We start from the raw sequence: 21,512 nt of genomic DNA on the forward strand, positions 1-21,512 counted from the left end.
ATTTATAGCATTCTATTTGCTCACTTTTTTTTTTTTTTACTGAATATCCACAATTTTATAACACTCTCAATACTTTTAGAATCTTTTATACACTCTTCTATTCATATTTATAAATTCTCTAATATTTTTTAGAATCTTGCATCTCTTCATACAATACTTTAGAATTTCACTCTACTTATATCGTAACGCCCACACGGTACATTTTGCTAAACCATCAACCAACGATTTGTTTGTAATAAATTTCTACACTTTTGTGCATCCAATTTTCTCTTAATCCTTGGGAGAGCTTGATTAGTTGATTTGACTGAAACACTAATTTGGGGGCATAACAAGTGTCTTAATTTCATTAGTCAAGACCACCTATTCCCAGTGGTCTGAGAAATACTGGATTCTCTCTCAACATCCATCTGTATTGCTTTAGCTCAGTAACACATGTGCATGGACGGGTAGGTCTGAATTTCAGCTGCATATTGGCCCTTTTAGAGTTGAAGCACAGCCTCTCTGTCTCTCTTTCTCTCACCCCCAACAATACAACTGTTGAGAGCTGCATCTGCTCACCAAAACCATGGTATGTTTCGCACTCATCATATCTCAATTTATCCTTCTTTTCTTTATGATTTATGGTTTTTTTTTTTATATATAAATCAAACGAATGTGTGACTATTTACTATTAGTGGGGGTACCTGTGTTTTATTTTATGTGTTTGAATTAAGAAATTATAAAAAATGTTGATAATGTTATATGTATATTGCAGTCTCTAACACCTTTGATGTTTCGGTCAATGGTGAGGCTTGTGACAGCTATGGTGGGTGATCCAGCTGCCTCAGTCACAACCTTGCTCTACTACAGCGACCTTCTTCCTCAAAACGTCGTCTTAGAGAGAATGGTTCGACATGAACTGCTTGATCAAGAGAATTACTTGTTTCATTTCCTCATCAACTTCTTGAGATGTTTTTGGTAGATATATATATATATAGAGAGAGAGAGAGAGAGAGATCATCAAGTCATGATCTACATGACCACAAAGGTTCATCAACTCAATCAATCTCTCCAATTAATGGTCCATATTCATGTGTGAATCATGAACATTGACGGGTGGTTGTGATTTTTTGCGGACCCGGCCTTTTTTTTCTTTGTAATACTTAAACCATTGATTTTGGGTGAGTATATTTTGTATCCGATTTTGAATATTCTTAACGAATTGTGTAATTTGATTTGTTTTCAGAAACTCCCATGATGATGTTTGTGTCATCAAATATACAAAGGTGAGAAGTTACATTAATTTAGAAATTAAAATAATTTCTGTTAATTGGAAATATGTAGATTTGTTTAAAGACTCTTGAGGCCTTCCCATGTAACATTATGAATAAATATTTCATTTAATACGTAAAAATCAAGATCCATCTAACCCCTGCACTACATAAATTGGTCATTGTATGAACAATGAACAGAGCTGGTTTGTAGAATGGTAGATGGGGCAGGCCCATGCGAATGTGGACTGGTAGATCTGAATGTAGAACGGTAGATATGGCAGGCCCGATCTGTTCAGGCCAGCCCATATCTTAACCCAGCCCTTTGTACATAATAAATCTTCATGACTATTTAAAAGTTGCAACTTCCAAAGCCCATTTAAAAAAGAAATCAAACTTAGCGTCTAGACTGGTATGTAGGTCCAACAATAAGAATTGGTTGAAGACGTGCTGAACATGTTAAAATAGGTAAGTCATCAATTTCATTAATTTAAGGGAATCGCATCAGAGAAACCGACGAATATTTTACATTCCACAAATGTATTCATTTGTGGTTGACATTGGATGCTTTGTACTAGAAGTCTAGAACACGTGTGCTGCATGTGTCGTGAAATTTTCAGATTGTGAGTCTTATTTTGGCATGAGAACTATTATGATTTCTCTATTTGTAAATCCTATTGTGTAAATTGATTAAATTACTATGGCTTTGACATCTGCTCACATAAAATATAGGTAAAGTGCACTAAAAAAAATAAAAAAGAAGTTCATATACAAAATTTGCAAATACGACTGCATGCAATTGAAGTCTTAAAATTGAAATCGATGAAATTAGAGAAAATTTTAGTTCAACTTAACTTTTTGTAACTTTGAACCAAACTTTTCTCCAATTCTACCAATTAGTTCAACTTAAGTTCGGTTGCATAAAATTGGAGCCTTAAAATTAAAATTGCTGTAATTTGAGAAAAATAACTAAGAAAATTGAACCAATTTTTTTTCTTTCAAATTCTACCAATTCCATGCAGTTAAACATACCTAATGTTTTTTTGTGTTTTTTTTTCTTCATATTTTTCAAATTGAACAAATAAGGAAATTTTGTCAATTTGAAAATTGAAATACCAAAAATATCTTTAAGACGAAAAAAAAAAAAAAAAAAAACTGATTTCAGTTTTTAAGTGTAAATTCAGGATATTTTGGGATTTAATAAAAAAATTGGTCAAACTTGATGGTCAACAAATATTTGAGGATAATTTGCACATATTTTTAAATGTTATGATTTTATATGCACATACTAAACTATAACTAATCTTTCCAACCTCAAATTCAGAGGCATTTTTAGTGATGATACTTGCAATTCTTTGTTTCATCTTTGTAATTCGCTCTGGTTGCATAGCAAAAGTTAGGGCTCTCTATTCGTTAAGGTTCAATGCACGATCTTCGTTTCTTGGTTGCAACTTCAAGAACTATAAGTATTAAGTCACCTACATTGTAGGTAATTAGAACTTTTACTATTCATAATGTTTGAGATTTGGAAATTATAGTATTTAACTTTTGGAAAAAAAATTGAACCAAACTTTTCTCCAATTTTATCAATTAGTTCAACTTAATTTCGGTTACATAAAATTGGAGTTTTGAAATTATAATTGCTGTAATTTGAGAAAAATAACTAAGAAAATCGAACCAATTTTTTTTCAAATTCTACCAATTTGAATTCAAAAAAAGTTTTTTTTTTTTTTTTTTTTTTTTCAAATTGAACAAATAAGGAAATTTTGTTAATTTGAAAACTGAAATACCAAAAACATCTTTAAGAAAAAAAAAAAAAACACTGATCTCAGTTTTTAAGTGTAAATTCAGGATATTTTGGGATTTAATTAAAAAAATTGGTCAAAATTAACTGTCAACAAGTATTTGGGAATAATTTACACATATTTTTAAATGTTATAGATTTATATGCGCATACTAAACTATAGGAGTGTATATCTAATGTCAGAATCTCTACTCTTTCCAACCTCAAATTCAGAGTCATTTTTATTGATGATACTTGCAAAAGATATGGCCTCGAACCTGAAACGACTTACCATCTCACCTGCACATGTCCTACATCCCATATGGTTTGGCGACTCAGTCCTCTTCATCTCCATTTTGATTTAGTATATATCCCATGGTTTAGGCAATGGCAACGCTTTATTGAGGTTTGGAAACCTGTCTAACGGTAAACTTATGTTAGGTCTCGCTTCATTGGTATGTGGGCAAATTTGGAAACGTTGCAATGATTGGAATTTCAGCTCCATCAACTGGGATCCCAAAGACATTATTCACCGGGTCTTGTTCAACTTCAACAAATTTTCTGAATATATAAAATAAAAAAATAAAAATAAAGTGCAAATTAAAGAAAACAAATTTGTTCTAAACTCCTAAAACTATTTTACACAGGTGTTGGGATTTTTTGCCTTTTTTTTTTTTTTTTTTGCTTAACAATGTTGGTAAGAAAAAAAATTAAATAAAGAAAAAACATATAGTAGAAACAGTAAAATGAAATTTTGAAAAATTCAAATCCTTATTTTACAAATTCTCAAAATTTCAATATATATATATATATAATTTGAAGAAGAAGTTTTAGAAATATATATATAGAGAAAAAAGTTTTAAAAAAGAAAAATATATATAAGGTAATGTGCACATAATATCCTTATATTATGATATTAGTAGTACAATATGAAAAGATTAAAAATATTTTTTACATACTTTTTTAAATAATGAGTAAAAGTGTTATGTATAATATACTTTAGACATTCTTTTTTTTTTTTTTTTAACGCTTGTCCCATGATATAACTAAGATATACAAACCTTTACTAGCACTTGAATGAAGACTATCCACTTGCCGAAAAAACCACAATTAATTAATCTGGTTTTGTTAAAATGAAAATCAATTGGCTTGTATATCCGAGATAAGAAATAAATGAACCATTAAAACTCCATTTGATTTGCTGATTTAGTGAGGGAAAGGACAAAAGATTATTTAAAAGAAACCTTTCGTTATCATGGATTAATGAAGAAAATAATTAGAATAAAGTAATAGACATGTTCTTAATTTCATTGACCCTTTATCACATTCGGTCCAGTTATCGGTTTAATTATTCTGAAATTAAGGTTCCAGGGGTATCATTAATTAATTATTGTTTAGTAATGTGTCCCATTCAGAATTCCATTTTTGTGATGTAGATAAATTTAGGAAGGGTTGTCTTTGTATTAAATTCAGAATATCGACAATTAACACTCCTTTTAAATAATTTTCATCCAGAAGCTATTATGGAATCTAATATGTACACTAATCCTTCTTCTCCCATCTTCATAAATTTTAAATATAAGGAGGCAGCACTCTATTTTTCTTCAATTGCACTTTAAATAAATTAATAATTTTAATCTTAAATAAAATAATAATTCTAACCCTAACTTTACAAATAAATAATAATAATTTTTTAAATAACACAATTGTCCTTTCAAATTTTCTCACCTTATAACTAATTGTGAGTTACAATTAGTTCCCAAATTGCCCATTATCTTTAATATTTTAGGTCTCTTTTGACAAGACTAAAAAAAAAAAAAAAAGTATTGAACAATTTTTAAATTTTTTTACAAGATCAAAAATAAATTTAAGTTGAATAAATTGCCTCTTCTGACTAAATTTTTTTAAAAAAAGTAACTGTTAAAAAAATTATCTCTTTTGATCGGAAAAAAAAATCCCAAAAAATATATTTATTGAAGAAATTTTCTCTTTTGTGAAGATAAAAAAAAAAAAAAAAAAGGTTAAATTTTATTTATTTTTTTATCTCAATTGAATAAATTATCTTTTTCGATAAAACCAAAAAAAAAAAAAGTTTATTTTTGTTGAATAAATTATTTCTTTTGACCGGACCATAAAAAAATTACAGAAAAAAAAAATTGCTTATAAAAAAAAAAAAAAAAAAGGTAAGAAGTAAAGAAGGTTAAAAAAAAAAAAAAAGTTAGAGTTTGTATAAAGGGTAGTTTTGATATTATAAAATAAGTGAAGGAATATAATGAATTCAATGACTTTTTTGTTATTTTTTTTTTAAAATAAATAAATAAATGAAATGTAATTAGATAAAAATAGAGTGGGGATATCATTTCCCAATATATAAATATATATATATATATATGGGAAAAAACTCACTTGTAAACATTTGTTCATTAAGGGTGTACATACAGCAATTTGAATCTCGCCATTTTTAAAAAAAGTATGGTTTGGTGATGTATCTATATAAATATATCGACACACTTATAAAATGCATATAATATTGAGCCACTTATAAAATGCATATAATATTGAGCCGCTATATATAAATTAATATTATTTTATTCGACCTGCCAGGATAAGTTGTGTGTATCAATTGAAGAATTTAGATAGACTGTCACATTCATGCTGACAAGGAAGTGTACGTATATGTATATGTTTGAGGTGGAGGTATTAAATAATATAATAATTACTAGGCTTAAGATTTACCATATATGGCAATCCTACAAAGTCATGCCTTGTTTTAAGGTTTTATTTTTCAATCCTTCTTTACCCATCAACAACTTAGCGCGCGATTGAAGGAACATTTTCTAAACATTCTCCATAACATGGGGTGCACAGTGATGATGATTGATTGATTGATTGCCATATATTCATGTAGTAGGAATTATTATTATTATTTTTTTGTTATTTTTTTTTATCTATTGCATGACCCAAAAATTTCAACATAGAAACATTATACTTCATCCATACGTGACTTGGTGATTCTACATATATTTAAAATTTGCCTTAAAAAGCTCTGCTACAACAAATTAATGTTAAAAGAAAGAATAAAAAATTAACGGCTAAACTACCTTTTCAAACCAATAAATTAAAAGGTTCATGTAAACAATCTTATCAAATCAATGAATTAAAAGATTCCATAAATGAATAATTTGACTTTTTCCTCATCTCAAAAAATTGTTTTAATCCTGTGATTAAACAAACATAAAGAACTCATAATCATAAAAAGTCCTCATTAAAGCATTATTCTCTCTTCTATCCAATTTACTTCTTTTAGTTTTTTCCTAAATCATCCGGTTACCATTTTTTTTTTTTTTTTTTCTAAATCATCTGATTGAACTTTTTCTCTCTCAAACTTTCAAACATAAACCCTAATTGAATCCCATGAGGATTCTAATTATCTCAACAAAGCATCCGTCATGGTTAACAAAAAATTGTGTATACATATAGGGGATTTTTTTTTATATTAATCGTGGCATTACACCATTGTATGTGGTTAGACACTTACATCTCACTATGTACACATATACATTTACACCATCAGATTTGTGCAAACATAATCCCAAAAGTTGTTAATCAATCAAAAGCTTATATATATTTAGAGTAGTACTATTTGGCCCGACAAATACAAAATCGATACTTCATAGCGGCCATGTAAAAATAGGTAATCGAAAACTAAAATATAAAATGTCTTTCAAAACAAAAACTGTCTATAAATAAATTAATAAAATTAACTCTCTTTACTTACCAAAAATAAAAAAATAAAAATAACTTTTAAATAAAATAACAATTGAAAATTTAAAAAAACAATAACTACAATAAAAAAAATACAAACAAATTAATAAAAGGAAAATGATTCTTAAACCGAATAGTTGCAATGAATTGTTAGACCTACTCTTTTAATTAGTCAATTATATAATAAATAAGAAAATGAAACCCTCTACTTAGTTGTATTTGATATAAATAGTCAATTAAAAATTATTCGGTTAGGCAATTCAGTACAAGTATTTGGTGTGAGTATCACTTCTCTTAATAAAATAAGAATTAAAATTTTCAATCATCTATTTTTGTTAATATTCAAAACTAATTTCTTATAAAATTCTTATAAAAGCATTCCAATAATTTTTAGATATATGGAAACCCAGTTTGTGAAAATGAAATATATATATATATGAAAAGAGTTTGTTTATGTACTCCTATTCTAACTATATAAAAATAAATAAATAAATGATGGAAAGAATAATGTATGAGATGAAATTTTAGGATAATAAGATTGTGAAAAGAATTGCGATTGAGTAGAAGGATTTTAGGATAGTTATATTATGGAAAGAACTGTGTTTGAGTTAAAATGATTTTAGGATAGTCACATTATAGAAAGAACTATGTTTGAGTTGAAATTTTAGCATAGTGACATTAGAGCGTCTCCAACCGTTGTGTATATATTTTTGTGTAAATCTGATATATCATGATTGATTTACACAAAAAAATTTGAATTATTTATTTTTAGCACCAACAATTATTTTATACTTTTTGTGTAAAAATATATATCTCAATAGTCATGCGAGGATCATATAACTTTTATAAATCTACTTAATATAGAGTTAATTCTTTAATGGAATGAGAAAAATGGAGGAAAAAGGAAATATGTTGATTTAGCTGTGTAAAAAAATTATGTAAAATACACAATAATTTAACAGACTGTTGAAGATACTCTTAGATTTTTATATGAGTCGATTTTGTATGAGAATTTTATAATTGTCAATTAAGTCATTTTTCGTATGTTTATCAATAGCATATATTGTGTAGTTTCTTTCTTTCCCTATGTTTTTTTCTTAAAATTTTGGTTTTTTTATTCCACCTAGCTGGCAACTCACATGTCACATCATTCATTATTATCATGAAAATCATTAATGAAGTTTTTCATTTTCCATAATATTTATCTTAAAACTTCTTAATCAACCAAAAGCCTATATATATTTATCAATTGTAATATTAGTTTCTTTCTTTCTCTTTCTTTTTTTTTTTTTTCTCCTAAAAATTTGCTTTTAGATTACCCAAAGCTGCCGCCAACTCACATGCCACATAATTTATAGTACATTACCTTGAAAATCATTCATAATGTTTATCATTTTACAAATATATATATAAATGTTCAATGATTTCCATTTCTGTTTTCTTTTTAAATTCGACCTTAATAAGTTCCATAATGAGTATTTAAAATCATAATAGTAAAAAAATAATGTATAAATATTTTTTGGAAGTTAATAATGGGTAATGTTTGGAAACCCAAATGCATGTAAATAATTTTTAAATGGAAAAGAAGGATAAGACCGTTATAACGGGCGTTACTTTTTAAGCTTACTTTTCACTGACCAACGGCTCTGAAGTCCATACGGTTGTTGGCAATCATCACATACTATCCGACCAGCATGTTTATCTTAACAGAACGAAGTCCCAGACTCCCGACCAATCAGGACCTTCCACCTACCTCATTGCTTGAAAGGACCCCAACAAACTTCAACCATCGTCCGCATCCAATCCCGCCGCCTTTTAATTAAAAGGTTAGGGCATAATCGTAGTTTACACAAGTCATCCCTTGACTCCACATGTCATCTCGGAAGTGTTTTGACGCCGTTCATATTAAAAAGCCTTTAATACTAAATATACTACTTATACAGCTCGCTATATAGGCATATATATATATATATATATATATATATCTATATATATAGTGAGTGAGCGATACTGTAACATTTAGAGTGGGCTTAGAGGTGGATTTGCTGATAAATATGCAATTTAGGTATTGTTTTTGTCCTTTGCATTATCATTAATTCACTGTGTTGATTGCAGAAATAGAGATCGAAGATGTTGGACGGACTATTAGGGCGAGGGTTTAGCTGTAAATGGTGAGTTGTTTTCGGAATCGATTTCATCTCTCTCTGTATGTATATGTTTAGATATATACAGTCTTCTCTTGTGCGGATGACATTCTTGAATTTTGTTTTACGATACAGTAAAGCACTGATTAAGCAAACAAGGACGCGAATCGATGCGAGTCGAAGGAATAAGGACGCGCGGCAGAGGATTATGAAGAAAGATATTACCGATCTGCTCGCTAATGGACTCGATATAAATGCTTTCGGAAGGGTAATTCTATCATGCTCTGTTTCGAATTCAATTTCATTTTCACTTTGTTTATTTATGTATTTATTACGGAGTATTTTTCTATGCACCCGTTGGTTTGATTGATGTTAATTTGATTCAGAATTTGTTTTCGCAACTCATTTACCGTAAAATAAGTTTTAAATCCATTGGATTGATTTATTTTTTAGGATGAAAATGGATTTTGAATTTTTAACCTGGGACTTCCTAAATCAAACTGCAATCGTCCAGCAGGAATCAAACCTAAAATAAAGAGCCTTGAATACTTAGAAGAAAAATTACTATGCTTAACAAAATTAAGCACCTTGGATTGTTGAGGTCCCCAATATCTATATGTTTTCTGAGAAAATATAGCAAAAGAAAAGATTACGAGCTTTTCTGGCTTTTCAAATATATATATATATATATATATTAGGAATTACTACTAGAGGAAAAATAATAATAATAATAATAATAATAATAAATGTTTGGAATTAGCTAAAGTCAACCTTGGACAAACTTTAATCCCATCATACTCATGTTTCTCGTGATTGAAAAGCAATTACTGTTTCATAATTGGCAACTTTATGCTTATGCTCAAGTTATTATTCTCTAAGAACTTCCATTTCATCCAAGAGACAGCTTATCCACACTTCTTACATTTACATAACTATGAAAATTCATGTATGTTACATATGTTATCGATACTTTAATTTGGCTTAAAAAGTGCTTTTTTATGCAAGGAGGTGAAACAGACTGAAGAATATATTGCTGGGCTGTGCCTCTTGTTCTGTTATGATTTTATTGAGGGGTCTTGTGAATTCATATTGAAGCAGCTTTCAGTCATGCAAAAACAGAGGTATGGGTATGACAAATTAGACAGTTATAATTACAATGCATTTGGTTTTGCTTCATATCACATCAAAAGGTCATTGCTTGATGCAAAAAGCTCAGGCTGCCAGAACTGAATGTAGTTTTCAGTCTGAAGGGAACCACTTTGTGCAAAATAATACTCCTATCAAAGATCAGTTCTTTGTCCGGTCCACCCTCTGAACATCCCACTTAGATTTGACCAACTCTGTGTAATGATCTGTTTATGGCATCGTCCACCAGCAATATAAAATTTTCCTCCAAATTGTTGCATATGTCATGCTGTCCTTATTTATTATCGTTAGCTGCCAGATTATATGTCAATAGTGTAAATGTGCATGTATACATGTATATGCTTATATTTTGTTTTATCACTGAAAACTAGCTAGATGGCAAAAAGGAAAATATTGAAAGACAGAAATGGGATCTATTACGGTCGTATCCTCTTCTTTATGCATGCCCACTTAAATGCACTCTTAGTTAGTTACACTTTGCTTTGTGCTCCATTCTATTGCTGTTGAAACAACTTTTCATTGTTTTCTTTACAGGGAATGTCCCAAAGAATGCAGGGAGGCTGTATCGTCCCTGATGTTTGCTGCAGCAAGATTTTCTGATTTGCCTGAACTACGTGACCTCAGGGATATGTTTCAAGAGAGATATGGAAACTCTTTGGAATATTTTGTGAATCAAAAGGTGATTATCTGTAGATCCACTTTAAATAGGACATTAGTAATTTTATGGTCATGTTACTCAAACTAACTGGCTTGATTGCTAATGTAAGTTTGTTGAGAAAGTAGCTTCAAAGCCACCTACAATGGAGGAGAAACTGCAGCTACTGCAAGACATAGCATTGGAGTTTTCAATCATGTGGGACTGCTGGGGTTTTGAACAGAGGATGGCTACTCCCCCTGCATTTACGCAGGTATGCCCTCTGTATTTTTTAATTTGACGACTGATCAGATAGAGAAGACGGGCAATAAGACACAATAATAATTCAAGACATCATTTTACCCACAAAAGCAGTTTTTAAAATTTTCACTGCAACCATTTTTTGTCTTAAAAAAAATTTCACAGGAGGGTACCATTAAGATCTGAGGCAATATGAAACTGTTCTGCATCTATTTTGAATATTTTGTAGGACCAACCTTGGAAATACGGGCCTCTCCATGTCACTGATGATAAATACAAATTGCCCAATGGCAATGACAGTGTCCCAAGAACACATAAACCTGGTATTTCATCTAAAGAAAAAGTTGAGCTTGTTAATGATAGGCACAAGATACGCAATGGCTTGGAGGGCAATGTCTTGCGAGACCAGTTAGACCTTCATTGTTTGGGAAGACAGGAATTCACCAATAATGAGTACAGGCCACACGCCAGCAGGGGAAATACTATCCCAAGAAGAGACAAACGTGACATTCCAATCCACGCAAGACGAGAATTCAATGCTGATAAGCATGAAAAGTTGAATGTGAAGGAAACTGCACTAAAAACAGTTAGATCAATGAGTCCATCGTGCGGAATAAAGGCAGAATATGTTGATGATGGACACAAGCTGCAGAATGATTGGATAAATATTGCCTCTGGAAAAGACGGTCAGGAACTTCTCTCTCATGGAAAACTGGAAGCTGCTGTCTGTTCTAAGAGTGAGGTTAAAGATGTCTCATCTGCCAGTTATCACCATAGGGAGCAACATAATATTGTGAGTTCAGAGAGCAGCACTCAAAAGGAAGAAATAGATGGGCCAAAGTCCCTCTACAGTAATGCTCTACCCCCGCCATATGTTAAATCAAAAGATAAAGTAATCCCTCCTCCATATGTTAAGCTAAGAGATGGCAAATACGAGGCCAGTGCAGGGTCTAAAAATTCAGATTCTGACTGTGATGGAACCTCCATTGACCCTTCAAGCCATAACGGAGCGAATGCAGAAAGGAGCCAGGTAGAATCAGAATGTCCCAAACATGAGGGGCAGGTCTTTGGACCTGTGAGGATAGATCGTAATGGTTATGAGAAAGATCATCATTTTCAATATGATATGCCCTTACCAAAACCAAGATCAGTCAGGAGGAAACACCCAAAATCAACCAGTCAAGGAGATCTTGGCAATTTTGAAGACGCTGGAGTTGTAAAGAGAAGTTCAGGTAGCAGAAGAAGAGAAAATTCGAGGAGGGGCTTACAGCAAGATGAAGAGGAAAGGATGATAGATAAGTTGTTGTTACATTACAGCAAGAAACCATCAAACTACGAACCGGGAATGGTGAGAAAAAAGTCAAAAGCTCCTCCCTCAGACCATACAACCGCTTATGCTGGTGACTCCCTGCAAAATAGAAGCCAAGATTGGCCTGGTGCAGAGACAGAAATGGTTCCTCATCACACCAGATCAGTTTCTCTCCCTCGCAAGCAAACTGCTGCTCCAACAGAGGTGAATAAGGCTTTTGCTCGTGCCAATTCCTTTCAACCAGATAACCAGGCACGGCATGTGCATCCTAAGTTACCGGACTATGATGATTTGGCTGCCCGCTTTGCAGCCCTGCGAGGTCGGTAAAGGGTAAGAGCAAGTGGAACTTTGAAGTATTTTCTTTTTATATGTGCACAACCTATCAAAATTATTATTATATTTGCATCCATTTATTGAGTGGCTCTCGTAGTGTCTGTCGTGGAGTAGGCAAAGAGGTTGATTAGCCTCTTTAGACAATATGTTGTTAGTCTGATTTTTCGTTGTGTCGACTATTTGGTTGTAAAATTGTAACAACACTGCTACTATATCAGACCATGACTAATGATGAATTTCTTTTAATTCAGTGATATTGATTACTGTTATTAGTTTTAATACCGTTTGTCACAACACCTTTCCAGTTGCATTTAACATATAGTAATACCCTTGCATGAAAAATTGTACGACTCTTTAGAACTATGTCCTCAAGGTTGACTGTTGCTGTCAACCAAAGCCGCACCCATGCTAACCGAAGTTGTCCACATATATATATATATATATATTAGGGTATAGCTAACTACCCTTAATGGAGAAGATTAGAGTGGTAGGTTTTGTTTTGCAATGATTGAAATTTTTGCAAGTATCGTGCTTCATCGAAAAGCAAAAGAGTGGTTTCATGGGTTGATTGGTTTTCACTGTTAATTTCGAGTTTGTAGTCTAGATAAAAATAGGGTGTGCCTAATCTCAGAAGCAATGGACTTCCATTAATTGACCAAAATTTGAACCATCTTGGTGGGAGCCAAACAGCCTTAGCGCTGACCATTCCTTGGAGACGGAGAGAGTTCTCACTCTAGCAGAAGAAAAGGAAGAGGAAAAGAGGAGAAACTTCCCTCTTCTTCAGGGCCCTCCATATCATTTCTGGCAAAGAAAAAGAAAAGAAAAACATTTATTTTTCTGCTTCCATTTCCATTTCGCCGTTCAAACAAAACCTTTGTCTTTATACTTCCTCTCTTAAATGATGGTTTCTTGATCATTTCTCTCCTGGTGAGAGAATATTTTAGAAGGAAAGAAAATCAAACTAGTGTCTAGAAAAAAGAAAAGATCAACCAAGATGTATAGATTACCTAATTTACCTGGCTTTCTCCTTGCCTTCGTATGACAGAAGGTTTCAATCCTATTGCAGAAGAGAAATTATTTCTAATAATGTATCAAATTACTATTATCGTCGTTCTTGCCTTGATTCCACATTTCTTGCCTTGATCCCACATGAATGATGTCTACGCCCGTCGTTCTTGCCTTGATCCCACATGAATGCGGTTCACCTTGCATTGATACCACATGAATTATGTCTACCTTTTTCTGTATAGCCTACTACATTTAACTTTTTGAAGTCATTTTTAAACAATTAAAACGTGTTTTGAAGTCATTTTTAATTGAGTTAGTTGCTTAGGAAACTGATTTCTCCATTACTACTGAAAGTACGTTTTTGGTGTTCGCTTCTAAATACCTGAATTTGAAATGGTTCTGTCCTTGGTTTATAAATATCAATTCTCGGCTGATGCAAGCCATATTTTTTATGTACGACATTATTGCAGCAGCTTCATTCATTTAGAGTTTAATAACAATTCTTGTGCACAAATCAGCATGCAAGTCATTTCATCACATGTCACCAGATTTTGCAAAACACACCATAGACATACAAATCTCTGTGAAATGTGACTCGTGGAATCTTCAACTTTGATTTGGCCCATCATGAATTCCCATCTCATACACCCACATCGTCGCAAATAATAGGAGGATACCTGAAATTAAAAACGAATGGCAGAACAAACAAATTGAGAAAAATTTACTCAAATTTGAAACTATTAAGAGCAGAAGCAAGCTAGTCGAGCACAAAAATTTGCATACCATTTGGATAGAAGGAAGAGTAATTTTTTTTTAGAAGTTTTGCGTAATTTTTAAGGAACCAAAAGGTGTTTTGGAAGTGATTAAGAAAAATTGGGTGTAATCAATTTGGAAATATATCCAATTCAGTAATGTGACGCATTCAAAAAGTTACTTACAATTAAATTGTTGACCGAGTTTGGGTATCATATAGAGCAACAAAATAGTCTTCTTCCCCTTTGTTGTGACATGCTGTGCAGCTTCATTCCAGTCGGCCGTGAAGGGGCCGCTTTCACCAATCTTTTTGCTGAAATAGACTTGTTTTAATAAGTAAACTAAAGGAAGTTACAGATGAAAACCGAATATCCCACCCTATTGGCAGGTAATCGTTACCTTATTAGAAGATAATGACCACATCAACCAGAAAACAGAGATACAAAGGAACAATACTACTAAACTTTCCGAAGAGAAATAAAAAAAGGAACATTACTAATGGACCACAATTATCCATTACAAGGAATTGTTTACTAATCACTTATTAATGTCTTAATTTGAAAGCATACAAAAAAATGTATTTCTTTTCCTTTCTTTTGGGATCATTATGAGATTGTGAACATCACCAGTCACTATCGCCGATTTGAATCAGACGAAGATTACTGGCAATCCACCACATGGGATCACTGCCTTCAGTCCAAAAAGATAAGTTATATAGTTACCTATTTCATAAAAGAGTTCGTTTACGTTCTGTGCAGTTTTTGCAGAAGTTTCAAAGAAAAGCAAGCCATTTTCTTTAGCATATTGCTCCCCTTCCTGCATCAGTAATTAAAATAACAAGAGAACTTGTCTTAAGTAACTTCAAAGAACTCACATAAAAGTGCAGAAGGATAAAAGTTTTAACTGTGTTTTAAGAGACATTTCCACCCAATCTAATTAATCTAATTACAAAATTAGAGCATACGAGTATCATTGAGAGGAATTACCGAGTCAAAGTTCCACATCTGGCTGGAGATTTAAAAGACTAATTCATTTAAATGCAAGCGAAAGTTTCAAGAAAACAATTTACCCTTAAAAGAGAAAACCACATAAAGCATTTTGTTCATAAAAGTGCCTTTGACTAACTAATATCAACTGTGGATAATAATTGAATGGAACTTGAAGATAACAAGAAGAAAAATATTTAGTTTAAATTACCTCGCTCTCCACCTTTCTTTTCATCTCCAAGTCAACCTTGTTTGCCACCAAAACCATTACCAAGTTTGGATTTCCTACAACAGCATGAGATGAAATTAAATAAGATGTTGGATAAGCTCCAAATTTTCTTAAATAATCAGTAAACTCTTAGTTATTGACTTAATATTGTATTCAACAATGCAAGTAAGGTTAGGAGCTCACATAACTAAATATGTTACTCTGTATGCTATATAGAATAAATTCCAGATTTTGAGAGATTAGATTATTTATTTTTATATTCTTTTAGGATCAATATTAAACCCATAGCTAGAGTAAATTGAGCAGACATCGCTGGAATTGGCACAACTCTGCCCTAAAACAGAGTTGCTAGTTTTCAGCCTAATCTAAGACTATTCATCGAGTCTACAGATACTTGTAACTTCAGATTTTCCCTTCAGATTGTCCACCAGGTTACATCAATCGGTCCTTTGACCATAAGTTGACGTGATTTCCTAGTGAATGCTTATGTATTTGTTTGTTCCATTGAATTTGTGAATTGACTTATCCTTCACCTTGTTTTATTCATACTTTTCCATTAGTTATGAGACATCTTCTTTCAGAATAAAGCTTGAATTAGGAAATATGTTTGAAAGTTTCCTTCTAAATCAGTTCAACATAAATAAGATATACTATTTATAGTTTTCTCACCTAAAAAACTTAATTTATAGTTTTCTCACCCAAAAAACTTGAAAAATAAAATTGGGTCAATGTTCCACCACTCTAATATATCCTAAATGCAATTAAGTAATCAATTCCCCCAAACGCCCCCTCCCCCAGGCCCTTGGAAGGGAGGGAGGGGAGGTTTATAAGTAAAAAGAAAAACAAAGGAGAAAGAATAATAATAATAAAATAAATAAAATAAAAAACACGTGGTATAAAATTTCATACTTTAAACTTCTACTGAAAGCAGATCATTTTGGTCAACACTTTAATTAGGCCAGATTGGACAACATAATGTAAATGGAGTATGTAATGGAGAACAAATGCTGGTTTAGTGGAAATTAGGCTCTACTGGAAAATATGAAGGCCAACTTCTGAAAATATGAAATCATATATTATAAACTTCAAATAGTAATGCATTAAAAGCCTAAAAGGTCAAAAAGAGAGAACACATTCAGAAGAAATAACTTAATCATGATAAGAACATCACTTTCCAGGCCATAGAAGCCACTGAAACGAGATTAGCTTCAAATATCAACTGAAGAGAGAAAATTAGAGCCTGTGTTAGTAGTGTTACAGATTTAAGTATAACACCTTGTCTTTGCAGTTCTAGAACCCACTTTTTGGCTCGTTGAAATGACTCCTGAAAAATAAAAACACCATTTTCTTTACTTGTCAATTGGGATTCCCAGTCAGTAATGTATAAAATACAATCATGAAATTACTAATTATTTAAAATATAAATGAAACTTTTCATGAGAAGCCATTTTTTTCTTAATGGATGAAAATAAAGATTAGTATTAACATGCCATTAAAGGACATTTAGCACATAGATTAACCAAAACATAATACAATTCCACTCATCATCATATGGCCCAACCAGATGGGTCATCCAATCGCATTCAAGAAATAACATGGATTGAATTATTCAAAGACGCATGGGATGTAAACAGATGCAATATACACACACAAAGCAAGTCTAACTAATTGAATCATGATCATTTTGTCAGACAAAAAACACACTTTTCCTCTTCCAGACAAGGCTCATTATGATAATTTACCATGGCGTAATCAATGGACTCTGAACACATCATTATACATAAGACTAGCCTCATTGTGCAGGAAAAAGCTCATACATTAACAGAGATGTCAGTTAATCAATGACATCCATCTTAGATGAATATTAACATTAAACCACCAAATAACATTACTATTGGAAGCTCGAAATATAACTACCATGCTTGAGATGTCATAGACAACAACAGCAGCTGCTGCACCACGATAGTACATTGGAGCTAAGCTATGGTACCGTTCTTGTCCTGCTGTGTCCCATATATCAAATTTTATAGTAGCATCATTTAATGATAAAACCTGAGTGAAGAAGGCTGCTCCAATTGTAGATTCCTGCAGCTTATACTCATGTCAAGGGTCGGCTATGAAAACGTGAATTAAAAAAAAAAATAAGAAAATAAAAAGAAGAAGAAAAATAGATGAAACAGTTATGAAAGTGAACCTGGTATTCGTAAAATTGGCCTTTGACAAATCTTAATACTAAACTGGTTTTTCCAGTTCCCATGTCCCCAAGAAGTACCTGGGAAATACTAGAGTATGTTAGAAATCCAAGTACTATTTCCATCAGTCATTAGAAAGTAAGGTAGAATTTTGTAACAATCTCTGCCAAAGAATTGTTTGGAGGAATGAACATAATCTTCCATAACGTTGCTGAGAAATTTGAGGAGAATGAAAAAACTAAAAACTTAAGTCTTATGTTCAGTGTTGCAGGGCCAAATAGTTTTCTAAGGTTCATTGTAGTGGATTTTGGATCTGTTGGTCTGAAGTAATGAAATCCTGAGTTCAAAACACCATTTCATTTAATGAAATATAGCCTAGGCATGGGGGCATTTTGCAACAAAATGTGATAGTTGATGGGGTATTGTACACAAAATATACTTCAAGGGGGTTATTTGCAAATTTGGACATAGTTTAGGGTTTTTTTTTTTTTGCACTTTACCCTTTTATTTAATGGAAGGTCAAATTTCATAACATTCATTAAATTTCAGGTTATGGAAAGCAAACATAATTATATTCTAATTAAGAAAAGGAAAATCAACAAGTCGGTAGCTGGTTCTCCAAAAAATTCTTTTCCTCAAAGGATTAAACACCTAAAATCGGAATTTAATTCCCCAAAATTTGAACTTAAATGGGCGATAAGCATAAAATGTAGGAGTAACCTTGACTGGTTTGACAAAGAGTGGAGTAAAAGGAAATTAAAAATTCAATGCAATTCAAAAAGTAACTTTTTTGTGGCTTCAAACAGCTTTAATGTACTGTTTCCTTTTCTTAATTCTCTGCGAGGGAATCAGTTCTGCCCATCTCTTTTCTTCTCTCAGTAGAAGTTTAAAAAAAATTTCCACTACTTAAAAACCATGAGCTCTGAGCAGGATATCCATATACTCTTTCAGTCACTAAAGAACATGTAATCACAACCCTAGGCCAATTATTCTGATCGGCATAAATTGATATTTATAACACACACAAACACACATTCTCATATATATACAATTAAAACAGCACATTCACTCTGCAGTATGTATAGTTGAAGTGACATCTAATCAATACTACTAAAATTCTATTTACTTGCGAGACCTTACAGTAGTTACTATCTATGTTTTGTCAAACTAGTATATTGTTTTCTTTTCCCAAAAGTTAAAGCAAACACACACACACACATTGGTAACCAGTATATTGTTAACAATTCAAAATAGCTGGTAAGCTACAACAATCATACGCCCATTAAAATCAGTCATATGAACATACATAATCTATAAATGGATTACCGATTGATTCAGCGGTTTGATGTTAATTCGGAAAAAAAAAAAAAAATTTAAAAACCCTAATGCAAAAAAGGATACGAATTGAAAGTTGATGATAAAAGCGAATGATTGAAAAGGGGAAGACGTACCCACCAGTTTGGCTTGTATGTTCTTGTTGCCTGTCCTCGCCATTCAATTCGATTTGATCAATTCAAAAGAGAGAATTCGAGAGAGAGAAGCGTTTGTAGAGAGAGCAAAAAACAGGAAAGAGATGAGCTGTTTGGTTTGAAAAGAAATGCTGTGAAGAGTGATTCATGGGAAGTTAAAGAAAGGAGGATAGTGAGAGAATGTTAGGTTTTCTTTTCCTTTAGTTGACTGGTAAGTTTGTTTTATAACATATATATATATATTATATATATATGATTAGGCTAAGATCTAACGGCACGGCTCATCCCATCGTATTAAAGAAGGCCTATAAATCTAAAACAAGATTCTCAGTTCATCCCTCCTAATCTTGACGTGTCACAAAATAAAAAGGGACCATGATTGGACCCACATTACACTTGGTCCCACATTATCATACCTTCAAAAACCACGGGATATTGTTAGATAGGTAATTGGACTTCTTATCCAGATAATGCAACCCCATCTTATGACAAACTAGATAAATCAGACAGAAAAAAATCTAGGTAAGGCATAGTGGATCTTATTTTTCTATTTTTTATTTTTTGAAAAAACTCATTACTCTATATTGTTTATTGAAGGATAAAAAAAAAAAAATTAATAAAAAACACCTTAGACTTCAGTATTTTATCTCACCAAATATAACTGTTGGTTTAGTTGAACAACCATTATTATTATTGTGATCGATAACACTGATGGGAGGATAAGAGTGAGGGAGATCCAACTTTGTTACAAATTGATTACTCTTATACTTTAAAATTTTAAACTTGTCTTCACTTATCAATTAATTTTCTTATTTATAGATTTTATTTTATTTTATTATTATTTTTTTTTACCTCTCTCACAGATGTTCAATTTGTTCCTTTAGATATTCAAACTCTTACTATTCACTTTAAGAAGTAGAGAGGAGATACGGCCACAAAGCCTTCATTATAAATCCAATTCAAAACCACCATATGTACAAGCCTGTTTGGCATGCGATGTGATTTAGGCGTTGTCTTGTTATAAGAATGTTTTGGGTAGAAATCGAAATCATGTTTGGTAACGAAAATTTAGTTTGAAAATTTCAAAAAATTGTTTTAGTTCGTCCGCTACAATACCAAAACACACAATATTTCCAATTTGGTGATATGGGTTTGGGCCAAATATATGTTATGAACTATTTCTGTAACAACCTTCACCCTATCCAAACACAATATTGTTTGTTTTTGACTCCTCTAGACCAGAGGGTCACCCATCCTGGTGCTCCATCCACACCCAGGCAATGTGGGATTGTGCACCTGTAGCTCACCTAGTGTGGTAGCCTAACCTTATCCTATCCAGACATAATTGTCCGCTTTTGGCTCTCCCAGACCAAAGACTTTCCTGAGGATCACCTATTCTGGTACTACTCCAAATTAAGCACACTTAACTATGGAGTTCGTTGGGTTTATAACCATCACAGTTTTAAAATGCATTGTGTCATAGAAAAGCGTTTAATCTATATATAACACTTACCCCATCCACACTCAGACGATGTGGGATTGTGTATCTGTAGATCGTCCAGTGTGGTAGTTTACTGGTGCCACTTGCACAAGCTTACAGACACTCGTACACAAGATTACCACAATTTCAAACTAATATCAATCGTCTCAAATATAATATGGTTCAAGTTTAAATATCAATATCAGAATAATAATATAATGCCAAATAAGGCTATATGCTCCATGTATATACTGTGAATGTCACTTGTTATGCAATAATTATAATAATAAATTGGTAAATGGAGACAAATCAATGAAAGATAATCATTGCTTCATGGTGCAAGAGTTGGATTAGGATTTGATATCATTTGTAACGACCCTCACCCTATCCAGACAGAATATTGTCCGCTTTTGGCTCCCCAAATCATAGATTTCGTAGGGGGTCACTCATCCTAATACTACTCTAAGTTAAGCATACTTAATTATGGAGTTCTAGTGAGTTTACGATTATTACGACTTTAAAACACGTGTAATAGAAGAATGTTGAATTTACATATAATACTTGTCCCATTCACATCCAGACAATGTGAAATTGTGCATCTATAACTGTATTTATTTACTGGTATCACCTGCACACGCTCACACACCCACCCACTCATGCACCCACCCACAAGGTTATCACAATTTCAAACCAATCTCAACTATCCTAAATAAAATATCCAAATTTAAATATCAAAAAAATAATATAATGCCGAATGAACAAGCTATATA

At 32.1% G+C, this 21,512-nt stretch overlaps 2 protein-coding genes and 1 long non-coding RNA gene across 5 annotated transcripts; 2 read left to right on the forward strand and 1 right to left on the reverse strand.

Moving 5' to 3' along the window:
- The first annotated feature begins 375 nt into the window (after nucleotides 1-375).
- LOC132277208 (uncharacterized) lies at nucleotides 376-1,197 on the forward strand. The gene is made up of 2 exons (XR_009470990.1): nucleotides 376-568; nucleotides 755-1,197. It is a non-coding gene; the product is annotated as an uncharacterized LOC132277208 (long non-coding RNA).
- Nucleotides 1,198-8,755: 7,558 nt separating this feature from the next.
- Nucleotides 8,756-12,875, forward strand: LOC132277209 (uncharacterized). Of its 2 annotated transcripts, XM_059778989.1 has the most exons (7): nucleotides 8,756-8,834; nucleotides 8,914-8,969; nucleotides 9,078-9,210; nucleotides 9,960-10,063; nucleotides 10,623-10,767; nucleotides 10,856-10,996; nucleotides 11,213-12,875. In XM_059778989.1, exons 2-7 carry the CDS (start codon nucleotides 8,929-8,931, stop codon nucleotides 12,617-12,619), a joined length of 1,971 nt encoding a protein of 656 aa, XP_059634972.1. In that variant the 5' UTR covers nucleotides 8,756-8,834; nucleotides 8,914-8,928; the 3' UTR covers nucleotides 12,620-12,875. The 2 variants fall into 2 exon arrangements, with proteins under 2 accessions (XP_059634972.1, XP_059634971.1); XM_059778988.1 differs by having other exon boundaries at nucleotides 8,762-8,969.
- Nucleotides 12,876-14,016: 1,141 nt separating this feature from the next.
- On the reverse strand, nucleotides 14,017-19,456 carry LOC132277210 (ras-related protein Rab5-like). 2 transcript variants are annotated; one of them, XM_059778990.1, is made up of 8 exons: nucleotides 19,249-19,456; nucleotides 17,796-17,873; nucleotides 17,519-17,686; nucleotides 16,877-16,925; nucleotides 15,584-15,657; nucleotides 15,109-15,202; nucleotides 14,572-14,699; nucleotides 14,017-14,310 (listed from the first exon to the last, which is right to left on the reverse strand). In XM_059778990.1, the coding sequence occupies exons 1-7, from the start codon at nucleotides 19,285-19,287 to the stop codon at nucleotides 14,599-14,601; spliced, it is 603 nt and encodes a 200-aa protein (XP_059634973.1). In that variant the 5' UTR covers nucleotides 19,288-19,456; the 3' UTR covers nucleotides 14,017-14,310; nucleotides 14,572-14,598. The 2 variants fall into 2 exon arrangements, with proteins under 2 accessions (XP_059634973.1, XP_059634974.1); XM_059778991.1 differs by having other exon boundaries at nucleotides 19,245-19,456.
- Nucleotides 19,457-21,512: the final 2,056 nt, after the last annotated feature.

The sequence above is a fragment of the Cornus florida genome, unplaced genomic scaffold (genome assembly GCF_030987335.1).
Source record: "Cornus florida cultivar Cherokee Brave unplaced genomic scaffold, ASM3098733v1 CherokeeBrave_3.0.0_Hap2_Chr10, whole genome shotgun sequence".
Classification (NCBI taxonomy): domain Eukaryota; kingdom Viridiplantae; phylum Streptophyta; class Magnoliopsida; order Cornales; family Cornaceae; genus Cornus; species Cornus florida.